The sequence below is a fragment of the Haliotis rubra genome, unplaced genomic scaffold (assembly GCF_003918875.1).
Source record: "Haliotis rubra isolate DU_JTF1 unplaced genomic scaffold, ASM391887v1 Scf25, whole genome shotgun sequence".
Classification (NCBI taxonomy): Eukaryota; Metazoa; Mollusca; class Gastropoda; order Lepetellida; family Haliotidae; genus Haliotis; species Haliotis rubra.
In genome coordinates, this window is record NW_025766558.1 from 235308 (window position 1) to 263221 (window position 27914).

General features: G+C 44.3%; 2 protein-coding genes across 2 annotated transcripts in view; both read left to right on the top strand.

The window, feature by feature from the left end:
- LOC124279303 (nesprin-1-like) overlaps positions 1-22632 on the top strand; it is a 45578-nt gene extending 22946 nt beyond the window's left edge. Inside the window, exons 19-28 of the mRNA XM_046715115.1 lie at positions 2427-2732; positions 9520-9834; positions 15041-15511; positions 17012-17083; positions 19165-19329; positions 20005-20187; positions 20814-20978; positions 21126-21473; positions 21953-22171; positions 22342-22632. Coding sequence (XP_046571071.1) covers positions 2427-2732; positions 9520-9834; positions 15041-15511; positions 17012-17083; positions 19165-19329; positions 20005-20187; positions 20814-20978; positions 21126-21473; positions 21953-22171; positions 22342-22599 — 2502 coding nt within the window. The 3' untranslated portion in view covers positions 22600-22632. The remainder of the gene's footprint in view (positions 1-2426; positions 2733-9519; positions 9835-15040; positions 15512-17011; positions 17084-19164; positions 19330-20004; positions 20188-20813; positions 20979-21125; positions 21474-21952; positions 22172-22341) is intronic.
- A 512-nt stretch (positions 22633-23144) lies between these two features.
- On the top strand, positions 23145-27493 carry LOC124279304 (nesprin-2-like). Its single transcript, XM_046715116.1, has 6 exons — positions 23145-23353; positions 23483-23587; positions 23730-23756; positions 25943-26089; positions 26324-26494; positions 26993-27493. Exons 1-6 carry the CDS (start codon positions 23186-23188, stop codon positions 27491-27493), a joined length of 1119 nt encoding a protein of 372 aa, XP_046571072.1. The 5' UTR covers positions 23145-23185.
- The last annotated feature ends 421 nt before the right edge of the window (positions 27494-27914 follow it).

Consider the following 27914-nt stretch of genomic DNA (forward strand, 5'->3'; position numbering starts at 1 on the left):
GACCCTCGCTGCCTGAGTGTCTGGAAGAATGGCACATTGCGTGCCGATCTCCTGTCACAGTGTCCTGGTGAGGGCTGTCATTGTTGTCCGTGTGTGGGGTTAAGTGCCCAAGTCAAACATTTAACCGGTACAGGTCGTGTCGCTGATGGTCAGTCATGTAGGTGAATTGTGTCGGGGCGGGGTGGGTGTTTTAATTCCCCTAAGATTTATACTGCCCAGAAAAGAAATACAATGATATAGGACCAAAAGACTGAAGTGTCAATTCCAGGCCAAGTTAAAAATGTCTCTTCATGACGTGCTTGATGTTGTTTTAGGTGAACAGTTTGTTTCAAATACATGCCAGATCCACAAAGTTTCTCAAAACAGAAATTCGCAACTTTCATATTAAAGTAGATAAAATTCTAAAACACTTTTTCAATATGATGCACAATCCTTTGTCAGTTGTTGACAATCTTTTATCATCACACTGCCACCAAAGAGAGGGAAACATACAAGTAGAGGATGCCAGACCAATAAGTGTGAATCGTGTACAATATGAACCAATTACTGGCACCACACAACACAGTTCAGAGCTGGATTTGACTGCAGATCACTACACATGCACTACACATGACAAAATCAGTCAAATTTGTGTCTGACTTTTACATGTCCAGCAAGCCTCAATCTCAAACTCAATAAATCCAAAATCTTATTTTACCAGACATCAATAATCCACGTGTGATGTGTAATTATTCATGCTTGACATCATCAAGTGATGGGGTACTTCTAGAAAATGTGTACATTTCAACTTTCTGTAAATTCCTGGGTGAAGTGTGCAGCCTAGTAGTGTGTTGTGACAAGGTCAACATGTTCCCTGATCACCGCGGTTGTTACAGCCTAGTAGTGTGTTGTGACAAGGTCAACATGTTCCCTGATCACCGCGGTTGTTACAGCCTAGTAGTGTGTTGTGACAAGGTCAACATGTTCCCTGATCACTGCTGTTGTTACAGCCTAGTTGTGTGTTGTGACAAGGTCAACATGTTCCCTGATCACTGCTGTTGTTACAGCCTAGTTGTGTGTTGTGACAAGGTCAACATGTTCCCTGATCACTGCGGTTGTTACAGCCTAGTTGTGTGTTGTGACAAGGTCAACATGTCCCTGTGACAAGGTCAACATGTTCCCTGATCACTGCGGTTGTTACAGCCTAGTAGTGTGTTGTGACAAGGTCAACATGTTCCCTGATCACTGCGGTTGTTACAGCCTAGTTGTGTGTTGTGACAAGGTGTTGTGTGTTGTGACAAGGTCAACATGTTCCCTGATCACTGCGGTTGTTACAGCCTAGTAGTGTGTTGTGACAAGGTCAACATGTTCCCTGATCACTGCTGTTGTTACAGCCTAGTTGTGTGTTGTGACAAGGTCAACATGTTCCCTGATCACTGCGGTTGTTACTGTCGGGTTAAAGTAGAGCCACTTAATGAATATCAACATGTTCCCTGATCACTTTTGCACTTCTGCCAGACAGATATGGTGTATGTTACTGATCATCATACTGTCATAGAGCCACTTAAGAATATCAAATGGTTTTGACCAGACATGGTGATCCATAGAGAAGTTGACCAGATCCCATCAAGTTTTATTGTTGTATTAGTTTACAAAGCATTATTATCTTCCTTCAGTGAAAACTACATTCAAAGTATATCCAGATATAAGAAATACTTATTAAAAATGACAGAACTGAAATTTCATCTCAGATAATTTGAATGATTATAATTTAATCCTGAAATGAGTGAAGACTTTCACACATGCTAGAATAGTTCCTGTTGTGTTCTGTTGCGTCTTCTTTTCCTTCCCCCTCTGAAACCGTGCGACCCGTGAAGATCCGAGTTGGAATTGATCTTCAGTAACCCATGATTGTTGTAAGAGGCGATGCACGGGATAGCGTGGTCAGGCTCACTGACTTAGTTGACGCATGTCATCCTATCCCAATTGTGTAGACTGATGCTCATGCTGTTGATCATTGGATTGTCTGGTCCAGACTTGATAATTTACAGACCCCCACCATATAGCTGGAATATTGCTGAGTGGAGCATAAAACTAAACTCACTCACTCTGAAATGATGCACTATTTTGTAGACTGTCCATCAAGAAATTAACCTCTTTTCACAGTTTTATAGTATTCACAATAGAGTTTCAAAAGCCTGAAACCAAATCTGTGTTACACCAGGACGACACAGAGAGAAGGATTCAGCAGGTGACGAGAGTGATAGGGTCATGAATGTCGGTGTCAGGAGAGGCGTGTTGGACAGGACATGGAATACTCACTGCCCTGTATGTTTCTTGGTGCTGTGACCAGTAATCACAGATCCACAGACTCCTACTGTGTTGATGTACATGTATAATATGTGATCTGATGCCTACCCTGAGACATGCTGTTGTTGTTGCCATAGCGACTATCAGAGGAGTCCATACAGAGCCAGACTCAACTGCGAAATCTCCATGTGACCGTGAAGCAGCTTAGTCAGTTCAGCGACACATCCTCGGCCGCCGCCAAGCTGGACACCATGGCACAGAGGGTGTCAAGGGTGTCCATCACTGTGCAGGATCGGCTGTCAACTCTGGAGAACACACACGCCCGTATAGAGGAGTATGAGACCGACATTGCTGACATCACCCGCTGGTTGGAGAAGACACGAGCACAGTTGGCTGATCGGGATCCACCGCTCGATGTTAAGGCCCATCTTGCTGGCAGTGAGGTATGTTGTCTGATCATGGCAGTACAAGAAAGATATATTGTCCATGTGAGTAGCACCTTGTCTTTTCAGTATTGTGGTCCAAGTTAGAAGGATCCTGTTTTGGAGATATTGTGGTCCAAGTTAGGAGGATCCTGTCTTGGAGGTATTGTGGCCCAAATCAGGAGGACTGTGTCTTGACAGTATCAGGGTCCAAGTTAGAAGGATCTTGTTTTTTAAGTATTGGGGTCCAAGTTAGAAGGGTCCTGTTTTGGAAGTATTGTGTTCCAAGTTAGAAGGATTTTGTTTTCAAAGTATTGGGATCCAAGTTAGAAGGACCCTGTCTTGACTTTATCAGGGTCCACATTAAAAGGACCCTGTTTGGGAAGTATTTGGGGTCCAAAATAGAAGGACCCTTTTTTTAAAGTAGCAGGGACCCTGTTATTGACAAGATGTTAGTATATGACTGGTTGTAGTGAGTATATGACTGGTTGTAGTGAGTATATGACTGGTTGTAGTGAGTATAGGACTGGTTGTAGTGAGTATATGACTGGTTGTAGTGAGTATAGGACTGGTTGTAGTGAGTATAGGACTGGTTGTAGTGAGTATAGGACTGGTGAGTATATGACTGGTTGTAGTGAGTATAGGACTGGTTGTAGTGAGTATAGGACTGGTTGTAGTGAGTATAGGACTGGTTGTAGTGAGTATAGGACTGGTTGTAGTGAGTATAGGACTGGTTGTAGTGAGTATAGGACTGGTTGTAGTGAGTATAGGACTGGTTGTAGTGAGTATAGGACTGGTTGTAGTGAGTATGTAGATGGGCTGAAAGCGTGTTGAGTGTAGTGGTTGTTGTTGGAGTGTTTCCCAAACAGCTGTCCCGTAGGTCAAGTGTTCAGTACCACACTGCCCTTTGATCTCGTACAGTACGGAGTGAGCTTAAGGCATTGCTGGTCCAGGACTACTGCAGTGTTCAACCATAATTCCTCGTGTCTGTGAAGCCAAATCAGTGATCTTGGTGTGTTTCTTGTCCTGAGATAATCTGTGCTGATAGCACAACCTGATTGCTGATCATTGAAGGAGAGTCGTGCTTGCAGTGAGAGTACCAGAGGGACATTCCTCTGTTGCTGGGCTGTAGATTCGGAATCTCTTGTGTCAACACCACCAGCTAAATGTCATTAAACATGGCTTGGGGACTGTACTAGTGCGTGTAGCTGTGGTGAGCTGACCAGACAGTTAACGTGGGACAGTGTTTATGTTGAGTAGATCTACAAACACTGAACATCAGTGATCAGAACTATGAGTGGATCCTTTCACCAAACATGTAAATACAATCAATTATTGAGCAAACCCTTGATCTCAGTCAGGAAAACCAACAAGCTAACTTGACTTGTATGATGATAACAATGTTTCAGTGGAACAGGAAGTCTGTGATTATTTTAGGTAACACATCCAGAGGTATATAAAATAAAACACTCTCTTGAAGTCTGGATAATTTCTGTGTAGACCTTCACAGACAAGCAGATGAAAGCTGAAGCAGTACTGTATATCCTGTTTTAGACCAAAAACCAAGTGGGAGAAAATTAGGATGGCTCAAATCCTAGATTCTCATTGTCTTCCCAGACACTTGTGCAGTTGTTGTTTGCAACTGTTGTCTGCTTTGTGGATTGTTTCCTTGTCTGTCTTGTGGATTGTTTCCTTGTCTGTCTTGTGGATTGTTTCCTTGTCTGTCTTGTGGATTGTTTCCTTGTCTGTCTTGTGGATTGTTTCCTTGTCTGTCTTGTGGATTGTTTCCTTGTCTGTCTTGTGGATTGTTTCCTTGTCTGTCTTGTGGATTGTTTCCTTGTCTGTCTTGTGGATTGTTTCCGTGTCTGTCTTGTGGATTGTTTCCTTGTCTGTCTTGTGGATTGTTTCCTTGTCTGTCTTGTGGATTGTTTCCTTGTCTGTCTTGTGGATTGTTTCCGTGTCTGTCTTGTGGATTGTTTCCTTGTCTGTCTTGTGGATTGTTTCCTTGTCTGTCTTGTGGATTGTTTCCGTGTCTGTCTTGTGGATTGTTTCCTTGTCTGTCTTGTGGATTGTTTCCTTGTCTGTCTTGTGGATTGTTTCCTTGTCTGTCTTGTGGATTGTTTTGTGTCTGTCTTGTGGATTGTTTCCTTGTCTGTCTTGTGGATTGTTTCCTTGTCTGTCTTGTGGATTGTTTCCTTGTCTGTCTTGTGGATTGTTTCCTTGTCTGTCTTGTGGATTGTTTCCTTGTCTGTCTTGTGGATTGTTTCCTTGTCTGTCTTGTGGATTGTTTCCTTGTCTGTCTTGTGGATTGTTTCCTTGTCTGTCTTGTGGATTGTTTCCTTGTCTGTCTTGTGGATTGTTTCCTTGTCTGTCTTGTGGATTGTTTCCGTGTCTGTCTTGTGGTTTGTTGGTTGTAGAGCCTGATGTCTGCCTATTGCAATGTAATCCTGTTGCCTTCTTGGATGTAAACTGTTGCCTTCTTGGATGTAAACCTGTTGCCTTCTTGGATGTAAACCTGTTGTCCTTCTCTTAGGATATCAACCTGTTGTCCTTCTCTTGGGATGTAAACCTGTTGTCCTTCTCTTAGGATATAAACTTGTTGTCCTTCTCTTGGGATGTAAACCTGTTGTCCTTCTCTTTGGATGTAAACCTGTTGTCCTTCTCTTAGGATATAAACCTGTTTCCCTTCTCTTAGGATATAAACATGTTGTCCTTCTCTTAGGATATAAACCTGTTGCCTTCTTGGCTGTAAACCTGTTGTCCTTTTCTTGGGATGTAAACCTGTTGTCCTTCTCTTGGGATGTGAACCTGTTGTCCTCTTGGGATGGAATCCTGTTGTCCTTCTCTTGGGATGTGAACCTGTTTTCCTTCTCTTGAAGTAAACCCATTGCCTGCCTAGCTGAATGTAAACCGTTTTTCTCTCTTGAAGTTTATTAGCCAACACCTGGATTCACATATATTTACCTGAACTATGGTGTATCCTTGTTTTTCAGTCCTGTTGATTTGGTTTTTTGGAATGTGTGAGAGTCAGTAGCCCAAGGTCCTAGGCCCTTGGACCTGTGGTATCATAGTTCCACCAGCAGTGACAACAGTATTTATTCACTCTTGGAATGTGTGAGAGTCAGTAGCCCAAGGTCCTAGGACCTGTGGTATCATAGTTCCACCAGCAGTGACAACAGTATTTATTCACTCTTGGAATGTGTGAGAGTCAGTACCCCAAGGTCCTAAGACCTGTGGTATCATAGTTCCACCAGCAGTGACAACAGTATTTATTCACTCTTGGAATGTGTGAGAGTCAGTAGCCCAAGGTCCCTAGGACCTGTGGTATCATAGTTCCACCAGCAGTGACAACAGTATTTATTCACTCTTGGAATGTGTGAGAGTCAGTACCCCAAGGTTCCTAAGACCTGTGGTATCATAGTTCCACCAGCAGTGACAACAGTATTTATTCACTCTTGGAATGTGTGAGAGTCAGTAGCCCAAGGCCCTAGGCCCTTGGACCTGTGGTATCATAGTTCCACCAGCAGTGACAACAGTATTTATTCACTCTTGGAATGTGTGAGAGTCAGTAGCCCAAGGCCCTAGGCCCTTGGACCTGTGGTATCATAGTTCCACCAGCAGTGACAACAGTATTTATTCACTCTTGGAATGTGTGAGAGTCAGTAGCCCAAGGTCCTAGGACCTGTGGTATCATAGTTCCACCAGCAGTGACAACAGTATTTATTCACTCTTGGAATGTGTGAGAGTCAGTACCCCAAGGTCCTAGGACCTGTGGTATCATAGTTCCACCAGCAGTGACAACAGTATTTATTCACTCTTGGAATGTGTGAGAGTCAGTAGCCCAAGGTCCTACCTGTGGTATCATAGTTCCACCAGCAGTGACAACAGACCTGAATGGTATCATAGTTCCACCAGCAGTGACAACAGTATTTATTCACTCTTGGAATGTGTGAGAGTCAGTAGCCCAAGGTCCTAGGACCTGTGGTATCATAGTTCCACCAGCAGTGACAACAGTATTTATTCACTCTTGGCATTGCTATTCCAACAGACTCTATATGTCACCTTGTCAAAATTCTTTGGCCACAAAGCTTCTGTCTCGGTAAAAATTCTGGTGCCTTGAGCTTGTTTCTTAGTCTAAAAGTCAGTGACAGTAAGACAAGAGCAGGTGTGCACCAGACTTCTGGGTTCTGCTTCTTCCCACGTCCCAGGCTCCAACATCACCACAGTCATCAGCACCCCTTCCTATTGGTCAGCCACCTTTCCCCTACTAATCAACTTTTTGTTACCCATAGATTTCTTACCCTTATTCCTTATTTGCTTTATGGTAAATAATCCCTGATTTCCAGAATTTCAGAGTTCACTTTTCACATGATCATTAATGGTGGCAAGGTCTCTAGCCAGGCTTATTCTTCTCTGGCAGTTTCCAATGCTATTTATATTACCTGATGTTTCCAACAAGATATTCCTGCTATTCTGTGTGTGACTTATATCTTCTTTTATAAATGTTTCTGTTTAAGTTAACTAAGCCATCCACAGCTATTACATGCACATGTGTGCATGGTCTGGTCCTAAAGAAGCAATAAAAACATAAAATATGACCTTTTCTGAGTACAGGAAGCTGAACAGACCAACTTAGGTTCTGCACAAAATGTCAACCGCTTGTCAACCGTTGTCACATTCAGCAAAGGTCATTATGTAAAAAAAAAGACTAAATATTAAGAAATATGATCAGTTTTAATTACTGGATGGATGTACATTAAAAAAACACAACATCCCCCAGTCCCAGCTTTAAGGTGATTCAGTCTGCACTGAAGGCTCCCCACGAACAGTGCCGGAATCTGATCTGCTGTAGTACAACCTGTACAGTTAATCTTTCACTAATTAAATCTTGATCAGTACCATAATAGATGTCATGAATATGGGCCTTTCATAGAGTGACTGCTCGTTACTTAGACTACATGTTACCTGTGGCCAAAATGTCAGTTAGATTTGTAACCCAGGTCGGTGTGTCAGTTAGATGTGTAACCCAGGTCGGTGTGTCAGTTAGATGTGTAACCCAGGTAGGTGTGTCAGTTAGATGTGTAACCCAGGTCGGTGTGTCAGTTAGATGTGTAACCCAGGTCGGTGTGTCAGTTAGATGTGTAACCCAGGTCGGTGTGTCAGTTAGATGTGTAACCCAGGTTGGTGTGTCAGTTAAATGTGTAACCCAGGTAAGTGTGTCAGTTAGATGTGTAACCCTGGTCGGTGTGTCAGTTAGATGTGTAACCCTGGTCGGTGTGTCAGTTTGATGTGTAACCCAGGTCGGTGTGTCAGTTAGATGTGTAACCCAGGTCGGTGTGTCAGTTAGATGTGTAACCCAGGTCGGTGTGTCAGTTAGATGTGTAACCCAGTGTCGGTGCAGGTCGGTGTCAGTTAGATGTGTAACCCAGTGTCAGTTAGATGTGTAACCCAGATGTGTAACCCAGTTCAGTTAGATGTGTAACCCAGGTCGGTGCATCAGTTAGATGTGTAACCCAGGTTGGTGTGTCAGTTAGATGTGTAACCCAACCCAGGTGCGTCAGTTAGATGTGTAACCCAGGTCGGTGTGTCAGTTAGATGATGTGTAACCCGGAGGTTGGTGTGTCAGTTAGATGTGTAACCCAGGTCGGTGTAACCCAGGTCGGTGTGTCAGTTAGATGTGTAACCCAGGTCGGTGTGTCAGTTAGATGTGTAACCCAGGTGGTGTGTCAGTTAGATGTGTAACGTCCAGATGTGTAACCCAGGTCGGTGTGTCAGTTAGATGTGTAACCCAGGTCGGTGTGTCAGTTAGATGTGTAAAAGTTGTGTAAACCCAGGTTGGTGTGTATCGGTCAGTTAGATGTGTAACCCAGGTCGTCAGTTAGATGTGTAACCCAGGTCGGTGTCAGTTAGATGTGTAACCCAGGTCGGTGTGTCAGTTAGATGTGTAACCCAGGTCGGTGTGTCAGTTAGATGTGTAACCCAGGTCGGTGCATCAGTTAGATGTGTAACCCAGGTCGGTGTGTCAGTTAGATGTGTAACCCAGGTCGGTGTGTCAGTTCCATGTGTTACCCTGTAGCTGTATAACCCTTTAACCCTGATGGTCGGTGTGTCAGTTAGATGTGTAACCCAGGTAACCCAGGTCGGGTGTCGTTAGATGTGTAACCCAGGTCGGCAAAAGCGCCAGTTAGATGTGTAAACCAGGTTGGTGGTGTCAGTTAGATGTGTAAGTTAGATGTGTAACCCAGGTCGGTGTGCGTCAGTTAGATGTGTAACCCAGGTCGGTGTGTCAGTTAGATGTGTAACCCAGGTCGGTGTGTCAGTTAGATGTGTAACCCAGGTCGGTGTGTCAGTTAGAGATGTCAGTAGATGTGTAACCCAGGTCGGTGTGTCAGTTAGATGTGTAACCCAGGTCGGTGTGTCAGTTAGATGTGTAACCCAGGTCGGTGAATCAGTTAGATGTGTAACCCAGGTCGGTGTGTCAGTTAGATGTGTAACCCAGGTGTGTCAGGTGTGTCAGTTCCAGTTACCCCCAGTCGGTGTGTGTTAGATGTGTAACCCTTTGTCAGTGTGTCAGTTAGATGTGTAACCCAGATTGTCGGTGTGTCAGTTAGATGTGTAACCAGTTAGATGTGTAACCCAGGTCGGTGTGTCAGTTAGATGTGTAACCCAGGTCGGTGTGTCAGTTAGATGTGTAACCCAGGTCGGTGTGTCAGTTAGATGTGTAACCCAGGTCGGTATGTCAGTTCCATGTTACCCTGTAGTTGTATAACCCTTTAACCCTGATTGTTATCACTTGCCTGTGTTTCAGCAACTGCTTCAAGAGCTGAGAGCCCAGAAGTCCAGGGCTCAGATGCTCCTCCAGCGATATGAGGATCTGAGATCCCTGGCAGAGGTGTCAGCGCCCTCTGTTGGCTCACGTCTGCTTGTAGACATCGGGCAGCTGGAGGATGCAGCAGTGGAACAGTGCGAGCAGCTGCAGGAGGTCGTGCAGGAACAGGACAGGAATGACACAGAGATTAAACAGCTCAACACTGCCATCGGAGAAGCACAAGAGAAACTGCTTGCATCCCCAGTCCTTGCCTCAAGTGTGGATACGCTGAAACAACAGATAGCTGAACATGACGTACGTACTGACTGACTGGAGACACACGCAGTCATGAGACACCAGATTCACACCACCTCCCCCGTCTTGTGGCAACACCCACCTCCTGACAAGATTGTCAACACTGTTGCTAACATCACTACCTCATCTACTAACATACTCGTTGATCCTAAGTTAAACATAACTCCAGTACTCACTCTTCTAGTTGGCACCATTGTAATTAACCCGTGTCATCACCAGATGTCAATTAGTGTCTGTGACTCAACAAACTAGTGAGCATCTTGTTGACAGCCAGAGGAATCCCATTTCATTCTCATATTTGATCGGTGTCTGCTTACCAGAACCCTCGACTTTTTTGCAAATTCATAGATGTCACGTATGCTATCTCATTGTATCTCCTTTGAGATATACAGTTTCTTAAACTTCGATTCCCTAATAGGTGTTCCTTCGTGCAGCAACCACAAGTCAAACCATTCAAGATTGTAGTCCATAATAAGCACATTTGTATTCTGCAAAGAAATGGCCGAACCTTTTTTCAATAGATTAAGGCTTGGAGTTTTGTTTCCCTTTAAATAACTAATACCTTTTTTCCCTTTGTCTTCCTTATACCAACTGACTCTAACAAACTTTAGAAAATTGTGCACTAACACATTTTAGTTTGGCAAATAACCTTTTTTTGGGGTGGGTGGGAGAGACCACACCAGCACAATTGGACTTTTTCATAACCTTTCATTCCAGTTTAATAACTTTTATGTTATCCTTCTTTTCTAATATTGTCAGATGCTGTTTGATTGCTTAGTTTCATTATGCTCCAGTTTTTTACCTTTGTGACAAGCTTTAAAATTCAAACATTGTAATGTAATATTTCTGTTTGTCTCATCTGAAAAATAATTATCTATAATTGCAAAGAAGAGTGAAGCATTCATAAAATCTCTCATCTTTGATTTACCGTTGTGTGTAACCATGCTATGTCTTCACCTGCTGTTTGCCATATATCTTTGTTTTCCTTTAGGCCAAAAAAATAAATGTTGTGGTTCCGATTTCCTACATTTCAGAACTAGGGTAGGTAGGTAGGTTTTTTGGGTTTTTTTGCAAAATATTTTTACACTACACATGTGTCAGAAAATAAATTTAATTTGTTATGTGGTGAGTAAAATCGTTAGGCTCGGTGGGAATATTTAGGGTTGGTCGGGAAATCGGAACCACAAGCTTTTTTTTTTAGGCCTTATATATAACGTTGTTGCCTGTATGTCATATGGCTTGTGCTGGTACTCTGTGCTGCTTCCTGCTGCTGTATAACCACTGTGTACATTGTGTCTACCTGTAGCTAGACTTGTGATATCTCCTCCTGTACACCTGCAGGTGTCTCAACTGAATGTCCTACCTGCCTGTCTGAGACACATCTGGATCCTTGTCTGGTATTTGCTGTATTTCCTCTGTTCCTACTGATCAACTAATTACTTCCAATTTACCAGCTTGTACTCACACAAGACATCTGATTCCTGTGTGAAGCTCACCTGGTTGTACTTACATGTTACCCATGATTCCTGTGTGAAGCTCACCTGGTTGTACTAACATGTTACCCATGATTCCTGTGTGAAGCTCACCTGGTTGTACTTACATGTTACCCATGATTCCTGTGTGAAGCTCACCTAGTTGTACTAACATGTTACCCATGATTCCTGTGTAAGGCTTACCTGACTCACCTGAGCTGACTTCTTCCTGTCTCTGTTGTTCCCACTCTGGCAACTCCGATAAAGTGGATGTTGCTGCTGCTGCTGCTGCACAGCTTGATGTGAATTTGATGTCCGCCGTGACTGATTGTGTATCTGTTGCCAGTCATTGCAAACCATGTTTGCCGTACGCCACGTCCAGGTGTCTCACATCTGATAGAGTTGGTATTTCAGGATAGACTTGGTGTTGACAGTTGACTGCCGACTGGCAGCGTGGACCTTGGGGGATGTGGAGGATGTTGTAGGGATGTTGGAAAGGTTTTAAAGAGATGTAAACTGCTAAGTTCCATATAATCTAAAGTACCGGTAGAGTTTCCAGGATCGTACATGGAGGAAGATACAGCAGGTTGCATGTAGATAGTGTTGGTGTGTGTGTGTGTGTGTGTGCAGCAAGTACGGTGTATATATACTGAACATCACTGAAAACGCACCAGTCTAAAATTGTCCATATTTTCATCAAGATGGATTTCAGCATGACAATGATCAATGAATATAACTAACATGAAGTCGAAGGGCATGTCCAGTTGAAAAAATGGTTTAGAAACAAATTCCTGTCCACAGACTCTTAATTCCAAAATGCATCAACATGCAGCCACGCCATGAAAAAAGCGCGAATTTCATTCTGAAATCATACTGACTGTGACATTAAAAGCAGGTGTATGAGAACCGATTCTCATTGCTTCACTAACGACTGTGAAACGAGGACAGAGATGCCGAGGTTAACACCTCACGAAAGAGAACGTGCACTAGGCATGATTCAGGTTGGCACCAGCAGCGGGGATATTGCTCGACAACTTGGACTTGGCCACTCCACCATCGTTAAGCTTCATTGACGACATCAGTAGACAGGCAGCACCCGTGACCTTCAATGACCTTGGCAACAACGTGTTACGACGCTCCATCAGGATCGCCATATTGACCTTGTCCATATCAGTGATTGAACACTGCCGACTGCCAGGACTGCTGCACTAGTTCAAGGTTGATGTGGGGGTCATCAGCGCTGACTCCATGCGACGCCGCCTAGGCTCCATGTTCGACGTCCTTACGTTGGACTAACTCTGACTGACAGACACTGCAATGAGCTAGCAGGCAATTTCAGTAAAGTTTACAACAATGGCATGGTGTGGTAGTCACTGACGAGTCACATCTTAATCTACGTAATGCTGACGGTCGATTACGTGTTTGGCGTAGACGTGGTGAACGTTATGCTAATGAGTGTGTGGTTCAGACAGACCTTTGGGTGGTGGGAGTGCCTTCATGGCATTCAAGGGAGAGTTAATGCCCTTTATTACCGTGAGCAGATTCTTCAGAATCACATCATATCTGTCTTCAATCACCACCAAGATGTCCATACTTTTCAACAGGACAACGCACGGACACACACAACAAGACTTTCCATGCAGTATCTGGCCCAGCAACATATCCAGGTTATTCATTGGCCAGCACAGTCGCCAGATGTATCCCCCATGGAGCGCTTGTGGGACGAAATTGGTCAAAGTCTTTTGCGGTGACAACAGATGCGAAACATCCGGGAACTTGAGGCTGCACTACTGCAGAAGGTGAATGCCATCCTCAAGAACTCTATTCGGACGCTTATTGACTCAATGAGGAGACGTTGAACTGCATGTGTCAATGCAAATGGCGGTCACACGCGATATTGACTTTTCGATTTGACCCCACGTGTGTTTGATCCTTTCTGACTATGGAACATTTCAATGAATGAGCGTCTTTCCTGTGTTGTTTTTGTCAGTCGTCCATCTGTTATTATCCACTCAAAAATTATTAATTCCTTACACATGCTTTTAATAATCTGAACTTTTATAAGTGGTGTGTTTTCAATGATGTTCAGTATAGATGCGGAACTAGCAGTATGTCAGCAGCTGCAGACTGATCGGGCGTGATAGATCTGTGAGGCAACATGTCAGAGATGCCACCATTGTTGTCCTAACAAAGTCACATGGTTCTAAAATGCCAGAGGTATACATAAGTCAAAGTTGAACTCTGTTCATCTTCAGAAGGAATTTCTTTATTATGAAATCCTGTGTGGGTTTTGCAGCCCCAACTTAAAATGTTTGGGATTAACAAAGTTTAGTACAGTTCACCTGCACCTTTCCTACATCAGTCCACAGATTTCACAGCAGATCTTTTGTCACGATCACGAAGCTTTACTGAACCTCTGACAACTTACACGTCAAGGCACCTTTTATTGTGCTTATTGTTTTGTGTTTGTCCCATGTCTGATGTGGATCAAAATGCATCAGTGTAGGTATGTCTTGTGTCACATTATGAATGTAGGAACACTGTTGATTGTAGGGACACTGATGAATGTAGGGACACTGATGAATGTAGGGACACTGATGAATGTAGGGACACTGTTGATTGTAGGGACACTGATGAATGTAGGGACACTGATGAATGTAGGGACACTGTTGATTGTAGGGACACTGATGAATGTAGGTCACCGTTGAATGTAGGGACACTGTCATGTAGAGACACTGTTGACTGTAGGGAAACTGTCATGTAGGGACACTGTTATGAAAGGACACTGTTGATTGTAGGGACACTGTTGATTGTAGGGACACTGATGAATGTATTGACACTGTTGATTATATTGACTGTTGAATGTAGGTACACTGTTGATTGTAGGGACACTGATGAATGTAGGGACACTGTTGAATGTAGGGACATTGTTGATTGTAGGGACACTGATGAATGTAGGGACACTGTCATGTATGGACAGTGATGAATGTAGGGACACTGATGAATTGAGGACACTGTTGATTGTAGGGACACTGTCATGTAGGGACACTGTCATGTAAGGACACTGTTGAATGTAGGGACACTGTATAATGTAGGGTCACTGTTGTATGTAGGTACACTGTTGATTGTAGGGACACTGTCATGTAGGGACACTGATGAATGTAGGGACACTGTTGAATGTAGGGACACTGTCATGTAGGGACACTGTTGAATGTAGGGACACTGATGAATGTAGGGACACTGTCATGTAGGGACACTGTCATGTAAGGACACTGTTGAATGTAGGGACACTGTAGAATGTAGGGACACTGTTGTATGTAGGGACACTGTCATGTAGGGACACTGATGAATGTAGGGACACTGTTGAATGTAGGGACACTGTTGATTGTATGGACACTGTTGAATGTAGGGACGCTGTTGATTGTAGGGACGCTGTTGATTGTAGGGACACTGTTGAATGTAAGGACACTGATGTACCTGCATGCCGACAACTTTGTATTGCTCAACAATGGAACTGCTGTCATGTGAAAGATTGTTTATGTGTTACAGTAATATCAGATAGGATGTATATGAATATGATCACTATGATGTTGTTCCTGTCAGACGGTGTGCCAGGGATGATGGCCGTGGTAGAGGTAAGCTACCAGTTCCCTGACAGGAGGCTGCATCATGTTTGTGCCTGTGTGTGTTGCATGTGTCTAACCTGCATGCCTGTTACCCCTGCTTGCTTTCAGACTCTAGCAGCCCAGATTAAGACTTACCAGGCCCGGCTCAGCCAGATCAACGAGAAGAACCGAGGGTTGTCTGAGCGCAGCCTCCAGCGCAGCCCCACTCTAGTCCGCAGACGCTTCCTAATGAACACTAGTGTTGGTAGTAGTGGATTCTCTAGTGCCCACTTCCACAATCATAGTTCACCTCACTTTGGCTACACGGACAGTATTGAAGACAGTGGTGCTCACATGTCTGACTCTCTCAACACAATGCCCTCCAGTCTCTCCTGGTCATCGCTGTCCGACAGATCTGACCGCACATCAACCACAATTCGCAGTGTGGGACATCCAGGGGACCGCCATCGGGAACAGGTAGACAGCTTTGACAGCTTCCGGTCCCAGAGTCTCACCAGTCTCCGTTCCGAGAGAGGAGGACATGGTGGAGACAGACCATCACCCTTCCAACCAATCAAAAGTCAAAACAACACCGACAAGGTAGCTGGAAGTGTCGCACAACCGCATGGTTCTGTCCAAGCACAACCTTCTCTTCGTGTGGCCAAGGGGAGATCACTCTCACCCTACTCTGCTTCTCTGGACTTTGCTTCTTCACTCACAGATTTGCACTCGCGAAGCCGCAGGGCTTATACTCCTCCACGAATGCGCTCTCTCTCTCCTAAACCATCCTCAGCACCTTCCACTAACACCACCACTCACAGTGCCCCGAAGCGGGTGGGTCTTCTGTCTACAATACTCATGTAACTGCTTGTGGCTGCTTAATAGTGTCTGTAATATACAGTTATTGTTCACAGTATTTATCTATCAGAATAGGCTTGCTATCAGAGGGATGTCCATAACGTAGCCAGTCTGAGAGTCAGCATATTGTCAACACTTTGCAGAGTAAGGCATTCACATAACAAGTCTATTCAAGTAATGGGTCAAGTGCCTGTTCATGTGAGTCAACTTAGTAAGTTTGGGACAAAGTCCATATATCAGCTGTATGTACCATCTAGTGGGCTCAGCGTTGTGTGTGCTGGAAGCAGGAGGTGTCAAAGAGGATGTCAGTGTCAGCATCACTCTAATTTCTGCCAACTTCACCTCAGACTCAAATCATGAAACTTCCATTTTAGAATTAACTTGCCGTGTTCAAATTGATAATGAAAGCTTCTGATTGACAGGACTAGTTACTTATTGACTTACCCTCTGAAGTTAGGTATTCTACCAGGACTCAGTAAAAGTATATTCTGCTTGGTCACTTCAAGGTACTAAACCTTCACATTCATCCAGTCAGTAGCCAGACCACTAAACCTTCACATTCATCCAGTCAGTAGCCAGACCACTCAGCAACCAGTTTAGGTTCAGTATTGTCATGGTAGAATAGAAACAACTTTGTATTCTGAACCAGAAGGCATGTTGTCATTGATTTGATAGATGTAACCTATACAGTTGTAATGCCAATGGGAACATATCAAGTCAGTGATAACAGAAGTTCAATTTACAACAGTTGGTTTTCACTTCCCTGCTCAGTATCATTTTATTTCCAACACAGGCCGAGATTCACATTCACATTTCATTACAGACTTGTTCCACCCTCTTGCTCCCTGCATGTAGCTAGCTATACTAACTATGTGTGTCGTGCTACATGTGTGTCGTGCTACATGTGTGTCGAGTCATGCTACAAGTGTGTCATGCTACAGTGTGTGTGCTACATGTGTGTCATGCTACATGTGTGCTACATGTGTGTCATGTACATGTGTGTGTGTCATGCTACATGTGTGTCATGTACATGCATGCTACAAAGTGCTACATGTGTGTCGTGCTACATGTGTGTCGTGCTACATGTGTGTCATGCTACAAGTGTGTCGTGCTACAAGTGTGTCATGCTACAAGTGTGTCATGCTACATGTGTGTTGTGCTACAAGTGTGTCATGCTACAAGTGTGTCATGTTACAACTTATTGGATCACCAGGTGTACTGACCCTGTGTCTTATGATGTAGGTACCCCCAGGGGCCGACCCATCCTCACAGTTGGTGGAGCTCAACACATCCTGGGCCAGTCTACAGGAACAGGTGAGAAACCATTGTCACTTGACCATGGATATATGTATATTTACATTGATTCACTTATATTGCTATTGAAATTGCCATTGTTTGACTGTACCATTTCAGTGTGATTGTAAGTGATCGAAATTTGAGGGTCGACTCTGAGGGTGTGGGTTTGAATCCCAGTTAGGACTCAACCCAACAGATAGTAGTAGAATCTGTACTTTACTAAGAAAGTGTAATCCCAAATATACATGTGTTACATTTGACCACTTTCTAAATGGCATTGTGTATTCATCGTCAAACAGTTGTCACTGAATAACAGCTTGTTCCATGTGTACTCTTATTTCGTATTTGGTGGTTGTGTCATGGAACCTTGCAGTAGGTCAACTCATAAATAGGTCAGAAGGTCATTGGCAGTCATGGAGGACTGTTGTATGTGTAATAGAAGGTCAGGCAGTCAGCAAGGTCATTGGTTGTGTCATGGAGGACTGTTGTATGTGTAATAGAAGGTCAGGCAGTCAGCAAGGTCATTGGTTGTGTCATGGAGGGCTGTTGTATGTGTAATAGAAGGTCAGGCAGTCAGCAAGGTCATTGGTTGTGTCATGGAGGGCTGTTGTATGTGTAATAGAAGGTCAGGCAGTCAGCAAGGTCATTGGTTGTGTCATGGAGGGCTGTTGTATGTGTAATAGAAGGTCAGGCAGTCAGCAAGGTCATTGGTTGTGTCATGGAGGGCTGTTGTATGTGTAATGTTGTCAGGCAGTCAGCAAGGTCATTGGTTGTGTCATGGAGGGCTGTTGTATGTGTAATAGAAGGTCAGGCAGTCAGCAAGGTCATTGGTTGTGTCATGGAGGGCTGTTGTATGTGTAATAGAAGGTCAGGCAGTCAGCAAGGTCATTGGTTGTGTCATGGAGGGCTGTTGTATGTGTAATAGAAGGTCAGGCAGTCAGCAAGGTCATTGGTTGTGTCATGGAGGGCTGTTGTATGTGTAATAGAAGGTCAGCAGTCAGCAAGGTCATTGGTTGTGTCATGGAGGGCTGTTGTATGTGTAATAGAAGGTCAGGCAGTCAGCAAAGGTCATTGGTTGTGTCATGGAGGGCTGTTGTATGTGTATGGTGTAATAGAAGGTCAGACAGTCAGCAAGGTCATTGGTTGTGTCATGGAGGGCTGTTGTATGTGTAATAGAAGGTCAGGCAGTCAGCAAGGTCATTGGTTGTGTCATGGAGGGCTGTTGTATGTGTAATAGAAGGTCAGGCAGTCAGCAAGGTCATTGGTTGTGTCATGGAGGGCTGTTGTATGTGTAATAGAAGGTCAGACAGTCATCGGTTGTGTCTGTTGTATGTGGTCAGACTGTCATCGGTTCTATGTCATAGGCTCAATGAGTTGACAAGCAGATTTTTTTCATGAATTGCTGGGTGCAGTCAGGCGTGACGCACACAGTGGAGGGCTGTAAGTGCAGTGACTGTATGCAGTGTGACAGTGTGGTGCTGTCCCTGAATGCTGCCCCCTGAATGCCACCAGTGCTGACCCGGGCAGTCTTTTGAAGTCATGCCGTTATGGCGTATGGAGTAAATGCCACTATAAAAGCTCATATGTCATCCATTTAGCGGAAGAGACTATATGAATAAAATTGTCAATATGAAGTGCTTGTCATTCATGCACACATAAACACTGTGTGACAAACATGTCTGCTGTACTAGTGACAGCGTATAAAGGCAGCAGTGTATGGTGGTGGGAGCAGTGAAAGGACACAATGTCATAGTCAAGGCTGCATAGGCTGGTGCCGCGCCGTGAGTGTTGTTCCTCGTCATGTTGTCACTTGCTTCCTGACTTGTACCACTTCATTTCTACCTGACTAATGAGGTTAGCCTACCTGGCCACTTCAAACCTGACTGACAATGATACTGTCTACCTGAAAGATGTCATGTGGATTGTGTAAGTACACCCAGGCGTGTCTTGGCTCTCATTATGGTGATGCCAGGTGGTATCAATGTCGGTGATGCAATAGTTAGATGTCCTAGATACACAGCACAAGACATGCCTACTGTTGCCAGTCCCAACACTGATACAAGGAGAGTTGAAGCTGACATCAGTCATCTATGTTGCAGGTTGTAGCCAAGGAGAAGGAACTTCACAGTGCTCTACAGCAACAAGAGGACTACCAGCGTTCTGTACAGGAAGTAACAGCAAAGATGGAACATGCTCAGAAGAGGCTGTCCAGCAGACCTCCCAGCCCCACAGACACCTTTGACAGACAACAAGATGACCACAAGGTCAGTAGTGCCTTGGGCTGTAGGAAGAATTGATGTTCTCTAATGGTGGTCTAAGGTGGATCAGGGTGGCCTAGTGATTGAGGGTGAAGCCAGGTGGTCTACGGTTGATCTGGGTGGCCCAGTGATTGAGGGTGAAGCCAGGTGGTCTAGGGTTGATCAGGGTGGCCCAGTGATTGAGGGTGAAGCCAGGTGGTCTAGGGTGGATCAGGGTGGCCCAGTGATTGAGGGTGAAGCCAGGTGGTCTAAGGTGGATCAGGGTGGCCCAGTGATTGAGGGTGAAGCCAGGTGGTCTAGAGTGGATCAGGGTGGCCCAGTGATTGAGGGTGATCCAGGTGGATCAGGGTGGCCCAGTGATTGAAGGGTGAAGCCAGGTGGTCTAAGGTGGATCAGGGTGGCCCAGTGATTGAGGGTGAAGCCAGGTGGTCTAGGGTGGATTAGGTTGACCCAGTGATTGAGGGTGAAGCCAGGTGGTCTAGGATTAACTGGATTAGCTGATTGACGAAAGTGAGCTACCAGCCTAAATATTTTAGGAATATTGCTATGAGCAGCATTTAAGTCTTTATTTCCGCTACTTGAGAATCTGAGTGCTTACATGTCTACCACTTGACCCTAATTTGCATTTCTGTGAGTTAGTAAAGAACTACTTCATGTATATTGCTTTTCATTATGTTCCAGGAAACTCTGTCTGAGATAGATAGTATTAAGAATGATATTATCCAACTTCAAGAGCAAAGTCGAATGATCCTTGACAAGTCTGATCCTGAGGGACGTAAGGCCATGGAGGCGACATTGACGATGCTGACAGACCGAGCTGAAAGCTTGCAGGTGATGGCCAGTGATGCGGGCCGTAAACTGCAGGTAGGGAGGACTGACTGAACTGACTGATTTGATGATTTATTGTTTCTGTACTTGTGTCGTACAAATAGAACTATGATGTATTCCATGGCAGACTACACCCCAGTACCGTATGTTTATATGGTGTCAGAAATGGTGAGATTAATAATGTATGTATGAAGTTTCTGTAATTTTGCTTTTCCTACAATGACAGTGGACGATATCCCAGAACAGGGAATTCCCCACAGAATTCAAACCTATGAATTATATTTGTGTATGAGATTATTTTGAAGTTTATCTATGAAAGCGAGGGATGGAAAGCATCGGAATATATGTCACCCAGGGGCTGTGTATCAAGATGCAAGAACTGCACATCTGTACCGCAGGTCTAATATGTCTAATGGTGTCGTTTATCAGTTGACATCCTATTGCAAGGGACATAAGCCTGTCGTATATTAAGGAAATAGAACTCTCGGTAAATGTGAAAAACATTTTAAAAAAAGATTTAATGCAATAAAGTTCTTTACTTTTGATGTCTGTATTGTTTTGGCTATGAAACTACTTGGTAAATAGTTTTATGTTGAAAAAGTAAGATTGGTTTATGTCCTGTGAACTTGCCATTTAACATCACCCACTCACTTGTTTTGCAGGCAGCAGTCAAAGATCGGGAGAAGCACAATATTCTGCTGGAGGCTTACAAGAAGCGTGTGAAGGATGTGGAAACATGGCTGTCAGACACGAGAGTGAAACATGCGACCAGCACACTGCCGACTGACACGCTAGAAGATCTCCAGACCCAGATGGACTGCACCAGGGTGAGTGTAGGCGAGTCAGCCACTGTCCCACTAGCCTTGTCACATTCAGCCAATGAGCAGATGCCAGTTCTCATTCTAGAATAATCAGTACCAATGTTGCCAAGATATATATACATATACATGCAGCCATTGTTCACTGATTCCCAGGACGTCCAGGAGGAGGTGAATGTGCATCTGCGCCTGGTGTCGGACCTGGCTGTGCAGTGTGACTCCCTGTGTGAGCAGGAGACCCCCACCAGTGCTGAGAAGCTGAGGACCCAGCTGGCCAGCCTGCAGAAGCAGCTCGGGGACTTCAAGCTGGAGACCATCGACAAGCAGAGCCAGCTCCGTGGTGCCATCAAGGATGCAGACAAGAGACAGCGGGAAATGTCCGACTATGAGGACAATGTTCAGAAACTGCAGCAGTGGATGAGTGACACAAAGCAGATGACTGTCCCTACCGTCAGGTCTGCAGACTACACTGCTGTGATGCCTGAACGTCACCGACTCCAACAGGTACTGCATCCCTGTCTCCCACTTACAGGTGGCTCATGGATGGTTTATATTGCTGGGTTTGGCGTATGTACCACCAAATCCCTGTCTCAAAGATGAACCATTTTATTAAATACAATCAAAGGACTTTTAAATTCACAGAAAATATTTGAGACAAGTGGAATTAATACCACATGGACTCTCATAAGCTCAAACTACTTCTTAAACCTTTTCAATCTAAAAAACTAATCAGTTCAATAGCTGTCTAAATATTTCATTTTTCAACTTGTAGGCCCCATCCAACATGCCAAACTTAATGGGAAACTTCATTCTTTGGTCCATGGGGTATATGGCGACCTTAGTCAGAATCGTATGTGTTGTTTGTTGAAGTTGGGTATTGAAGCCCATTCTTGGTGTGTTGGGTGGAATATTGTTAAAACTGGCATTGTATCACAGACTGTCTCTCAGTTCCTTCATGCTTGCTCTGATGTGACTTTCTCCAGGACCTGACATCTGGACTAGTGGAGCATCGCCAACTTGTCCAGCAAATATCAGTGACTGGTCAGCGGTCCAGAGACACAGCGATGATGTCTGATACATCTGAGCGGGTTGTTCCTGCCGTCGGAGAAACTGAGCTGCATCTGAGATGGGAAGAACTGCAGAAGGACCTGGCTGAGAAGAAGCAGACTCTGGAGGACTTGGTGAAGACGAGAACACCTGGGGTGAGTATGAAGTGAACTCCTTGTGTACACGTGTGTCAAACCCCAGAGCTGTAGGTCAACAAGATGTTTGTGGTTTAGATGGAATGTTCCTACATTCCTTGTCTTGTAGATCACAGCTTTGCATCTTTAACTGACTGATTACCAATGTCAATGTAAATGTTTCACACCAGGAAGTACCAGCTGCAAGTTTCCGGCGTCAGAGCCTGTCCCCGGGGGTAGACCCCAGTAGGAACCTGGAGGAGATCCGGCAGATTGTGGGTGACCTGGGTGAGTGCTGGGAGCAGCTCCAGGGTCAGGTGGAGGACAGGCAGGTCCGGGTGGAACAGGCGCTCTCCTTCCAGCAGCAGTATCAGCAGGCCCTCCTCACCATCTCCTCCTGGCTGGACTCCGCCCAGAAATGTATCCCAACACCGTCAACATCTCTATAGAATACTCCGACACTGGTGGCACAAGTAACACAACAACAACTACATAGAAAAATGTGTCGAGGTCAGTCATCAGACCGATTATAGGAATGTATCACAAACAACATCTGTCTATAGAATAGGAATGTATCACAAACAACATCTGTCTATAGAATAGGAATGTATCACAAACAACATCTGTCTATAGAATAGGAATGTATCACAAACAACATCTGTCTATAGAATAGGAATGTGTCACAAACAACATCTGTCTATAGAATAGGAATGTGTCACAAACAACATCTGTCTATAGAATAGGAATGTATCACAAACAACATCTGTCTATAGAATAGGAATGTGTCACAAACAACATCTGTCTATAGAATAGGAATGTGTCACAAACAACATCTGTCTATAGAATAGGAATGTATCACAAATAACATCTGTCTATAGAATAGGAATGTATCAAAAACATCTGTCATCTGTCAAACAACATCTTTTTATGTTTTATGTTTTATTCAATGTCATCTCAGTAAAATAATAATGTCACCTCTGATCTATACAGAATCTTCAACGAGAAATCCAAGTTTTACAAGGGGAGATAACCACCATGAAGAACCAGGCACAGAATCTTTTGTCCACAACCAGTGGAGAGAGTGGTCAGCTGATTCAGCAGTCTCTCACCAACCTCAATGACAGAGTCTCCATGTTGGAGAGCCAGGCCCAGCATCGTGGCCAGGAGCTCCAGGTGGTGGACTCTCACTGGCAACAATATCAGGTTAGTACAACTGCCTATTGACTGCCTACTAACTGCCTACCATTTCAGATGATGGTTGTTAATTGGAAGGAGATTGCCATCAGTGAGTGAATGAAAACACTCAAATCATGCCATGTTTCCTTTGTGCAGGATGAAGTGGACTGTCTACAGAAACAATTGCAGGACACCCAACGTTTGATCCACTCCAGACCCCCGTCCTCCGCCACCAGTGATGACCTAGTGGACACTGTCCAGGTAACCATCTTCTTGCCTGTCTCAAGTCAGTCACTGATTCTAGATCATAATACAAGATTTACAACATGGTTCAAACTGTTTCATGATTAGCTGCATTCACATGAGCCTATATATGCTGTAGTCATGTTTGTTTGCCAACCAGGCTACTGACCGATGGGAGACCAAAGAGGTAAGACATTTATTGTACAAGGTGAAGGTCACATGAAGTCATTAGGTTGCTGTATCCAATCCCATCTCTTCCAAATATCACTTTGTCCACATCAACAGCATGCTTGAATCTCACATTTGTAGACAAACATACGCCATCAGTGCTGACATCAATGCATGTTTGGTAAATCTTGTAAACTGAGGTGTTCATCAAGCTTTTATAGCTGAGGCTTTGTAGTGGGGTCCATACTGTCATTAGTAACTTTGATGCATGCAGTCATGATCAGGACAGTGCAGACGTCAGTGCATGTGCAATGTGCAGTATGTTCAATTTTTAGCTTGTGTTGATGTAGATATAGATGTAGTAGAATGGTGATGGTGTTGATGTTAATTGAATGGTCACTTCAACATATTTCAACAGTAATATTCTGCTCAACCTTTGTGAGGACCGCACCAGCTGGTAATGATATTCTGGTGTGCAGTATTACCGCCACACCACAATCGGAAATGTTCATAAATACAAAACACAACATGTTTCTAAAAAAACTTGTAGGATGTGTTTTTCAAGGTTATTTTTATAGTTTTTGCATGCAATATATGGTGGTATGTATCCAAATACATCAATAATTATTGTATGATTTGAGACATGAAAGAAAAGCCAATACCGATCACTTGTATTCTGCTTTGCAAGAGCAACAACATGGGCGTATTTCTGTCTTACCATTGCCCTTACATCAGATCAGGGCATGTTACAGTGCCACCTTGACCCTTACATCAGATCAGGGCATGTTACAGTACCACCTTGACCCTTACATCAGATCAGGGCATGTTACAGTGCCACCTTGACCCTTACATCAGATCAGGGCATGTTACAGTGCCACCTTGGCCGTTACATCAGATCAGGGCATGTTACAGTGCCATGACCTTGGCTGTTACATCAGATCAGGGCATATTACAGTGCCACCTTGACCCTTACATCAGATCAGGGCATGTTACAGTGCCACCTTGGCCCTTACATCAGATCAGGGCATGTTACAGTGCCACCTTGACCGTTACATCAGATCAGGGCATGTTACAGTGCCACCTTGACCCTTACATCAGATCAGGGCATGTTATAGTGCCACCTTGGCCATTACATCAGATCAGGGCATATTACAGTGCCACCTTGACCCTAACATCAGATCAGGGCATGTTACAGTACCACCTTGGCCGTTACATCAGATCAGGGCATGTTACAGTACCACCTTGGCCGTTACATCAGATCAGGGCATGTTACAGTGCCACTTTGACCCTAACATCAGATCAGGGCATGTTACAGTGCCACCGCCCTTACATCAGATCAGGGCATGTTACAGTACCACCTTGGCCGTTACATCAGATCAGGGCATGTTACAGTGCCACTTTGACCCTAACATCAGATCAGGGCATGTTACAGTGCCACCTTGACCCTTACATCAGATCAGGGCATGTTACAGTGCCACCTTGGCCGTTACATCAGATCAGGGCATGTTACAGTACCACCTTGGCCGTAACATCAGATCAGGGCATGTTACAGTGCCACTTTGACCCTAACATCAGATCAGGGCATGTTACAGTGCCACCTTGACCCTTACATCAGATCAGGGCATGTTACAGTACCACCTTTACCCTTACATCAAATTGGGCCATGTTACAGCTCCAACTTGGCCGTTACATCAGATCAGGGCATGTTACAGTGCCACCTTGGCCATTACATCAGATCACGGCATGTTACAGTACCAACTTGACCCTTACATCAGATCAGGGCATATTACAGTGCCACCTTGGCCGTTACATCAGATCAGGGCATGTTACAGTGCCACCTTGACCCTTACATCAGATCAGGGCATGTAACAGTACCACCTTGGCCGTTACATTAGATCAGGGCATGTTACAGTGCCACCTTGACTCTTACATCAGATCAGGGCATGTTACAGTGCCAAAGTGAATCAAAGTGTGTGACATGTTACAGTGTTACCATGGCAGTTATGTCAGATCAGGACAGACCCTGCCATTGCATCAGACCCCATAACATGATTTCGCAGGACTTTGTAGCAGACTTCCTGTGATGAGATGCATGGTAAGTGTGGAGAGCAGTGTTTGTGGCAGAATGTGACAACTATAAATGTTGACATTAAATCAAAGTGTGTGACATGTGTTATCCTCGTGATGATTGTCCTGTCTCCCTAGGAGATGGAGACCCACCTCCACCAATGTGAAGGCAAGCTTGACAGCCTCAAGAAGAAGGAGACAGAGTTGTCTGCCCTTTATCCACAAGGTGTGTTTCCCTCCGAGCTGCGGACTCTACAGACCAGCTACATGGATCTACAGCGCAGGGTGAGTGTCAACTACACAAACATAAGTGTAAAGAGAATTAATGATTTCAATATTTTAAACAATGGCTCTCAGACCTGATCCCATTGGAGGTCAGACAGTATATCAGGCTGTGGCCTTGTTCCAACCACTACAGGGTTCAGGTCTGAGAGTCCTTGATATTATATATTAACTGTTCAAAGAGTAACTATATAACCCCAAAGTCAATACACTATCTGGCCTCTCCACTGTGTGTAGGTGTCTGAACGGAGAGCCAGTGTGCTGCAGCTGACATCTGGTCAGGAGCAGTACGAGAAGCTCCTCAAGGACTATGCTCAGTTCATCGAGACCGCGGAAGGCAAACTGAGGTCAGAGGAGGTCGCATCCAGTGACCTGATCCACTTACGGCATCAACTCACAGCACATAAGGTTTGAATAATCCATTGTAGTTTTCCTAAAGATTCGGGCTATAATTCTTTAATTTAATTTATGGGACACACCTGCAGTTAGAAATAAAATAAGTCTTACAAGACACTTATCTTTTGATGTTGTTTGGCACTTCCACTTCTGTGATGATGGGACCAACAAGATCATATTTCATTCATATTACTAATACGGGAACAAGTTTCAGATCACCCAGGGTGGTGGGGGAGCCTAGTGCTTAAAGCGTTTGCTCGTTATGCTGAAAAACGCAGGTTTGATGATTCCCCAAATGGGCTCAATGTGTCATGCCCATTTCTGGTGTCCCTTGCTGTGATATTGCAGGAATATTGCTAAAAGCGGCGTAAAACTAAACTGAATCATTCATTTAGATCACCTACTTTGAATTGTAGGCCAATTTTGTATAAAACTGTCCTTGCAGTGGTAACGATGATCCCAAGCATAGACTTTGAACTGTTTTTCATCATCTGTCCTTGTGATGTTCAGGATTTCTTCAGTGACCTTGAGGTTCACAAGGCGATGCTGGACTCACTGGCCTCCCAGTGTCAGGTATCCATGCGAGCACAGCATCAGGCTCAGCACAATCACCTCAGCAGCCAGACCCATGTCATGGTGGACAAGGCGAGCCTGCATGGTCAGCGGCTCGAGAGACTGGTGCGGCAGTGGGAGGACCTGGACGTCAAGTTGACCAGGCTCCAGGCCTCTCTGGCCAACATCGAGCAGCGGATCCCTGGAGCAATCGCTAGCGGAGACTCCATGGCAACTATCCAGGCCAAGCTGGAAAAATATCAACAGCTGCAGCGTGAGCTCGCTGAAGAGAAAAGCTGGGTGTTTGAGGTGGTCGACAAGGGGAAGGAGATCCTTCATAGCCTCACCTGTCCCGAACTGGAGAACTCCGTTGCACGCCTCGCAGACAACATTCATAATGAAGTTACAGATTATGCTGCTAATGAGACGCCGTATTCAAATAATGACTATTATTGGTAACATTCAATACTTCAAGAGTTACTATATGATAGGAGTTCCATATTATACATTACTGTACTTGCAATACTATATGATAGGAGTTCCATATTATACATTACTGTACTTCCATTACTATATGATAGGAGTTCCATATTATACATTACTGTACTTCCATTACTATATGATAGGAGTTCCATATTATACATTACTGTACTTCCATTACTATATGATAGGAGTTCCATATTATACATTACTGTACTTCCATTACTATATGATAGGAGTTCCATATTATACATTACTGTACTTCCATTACTATATGATAGGAGTTCCATATTATACATTACTGTACTTCCATTACTATATGATAGGAGTTCCATATTATACATTACTGTACTTCCATTACTATATGATAGGAGTTCCATATTATACATTACTGTACTTC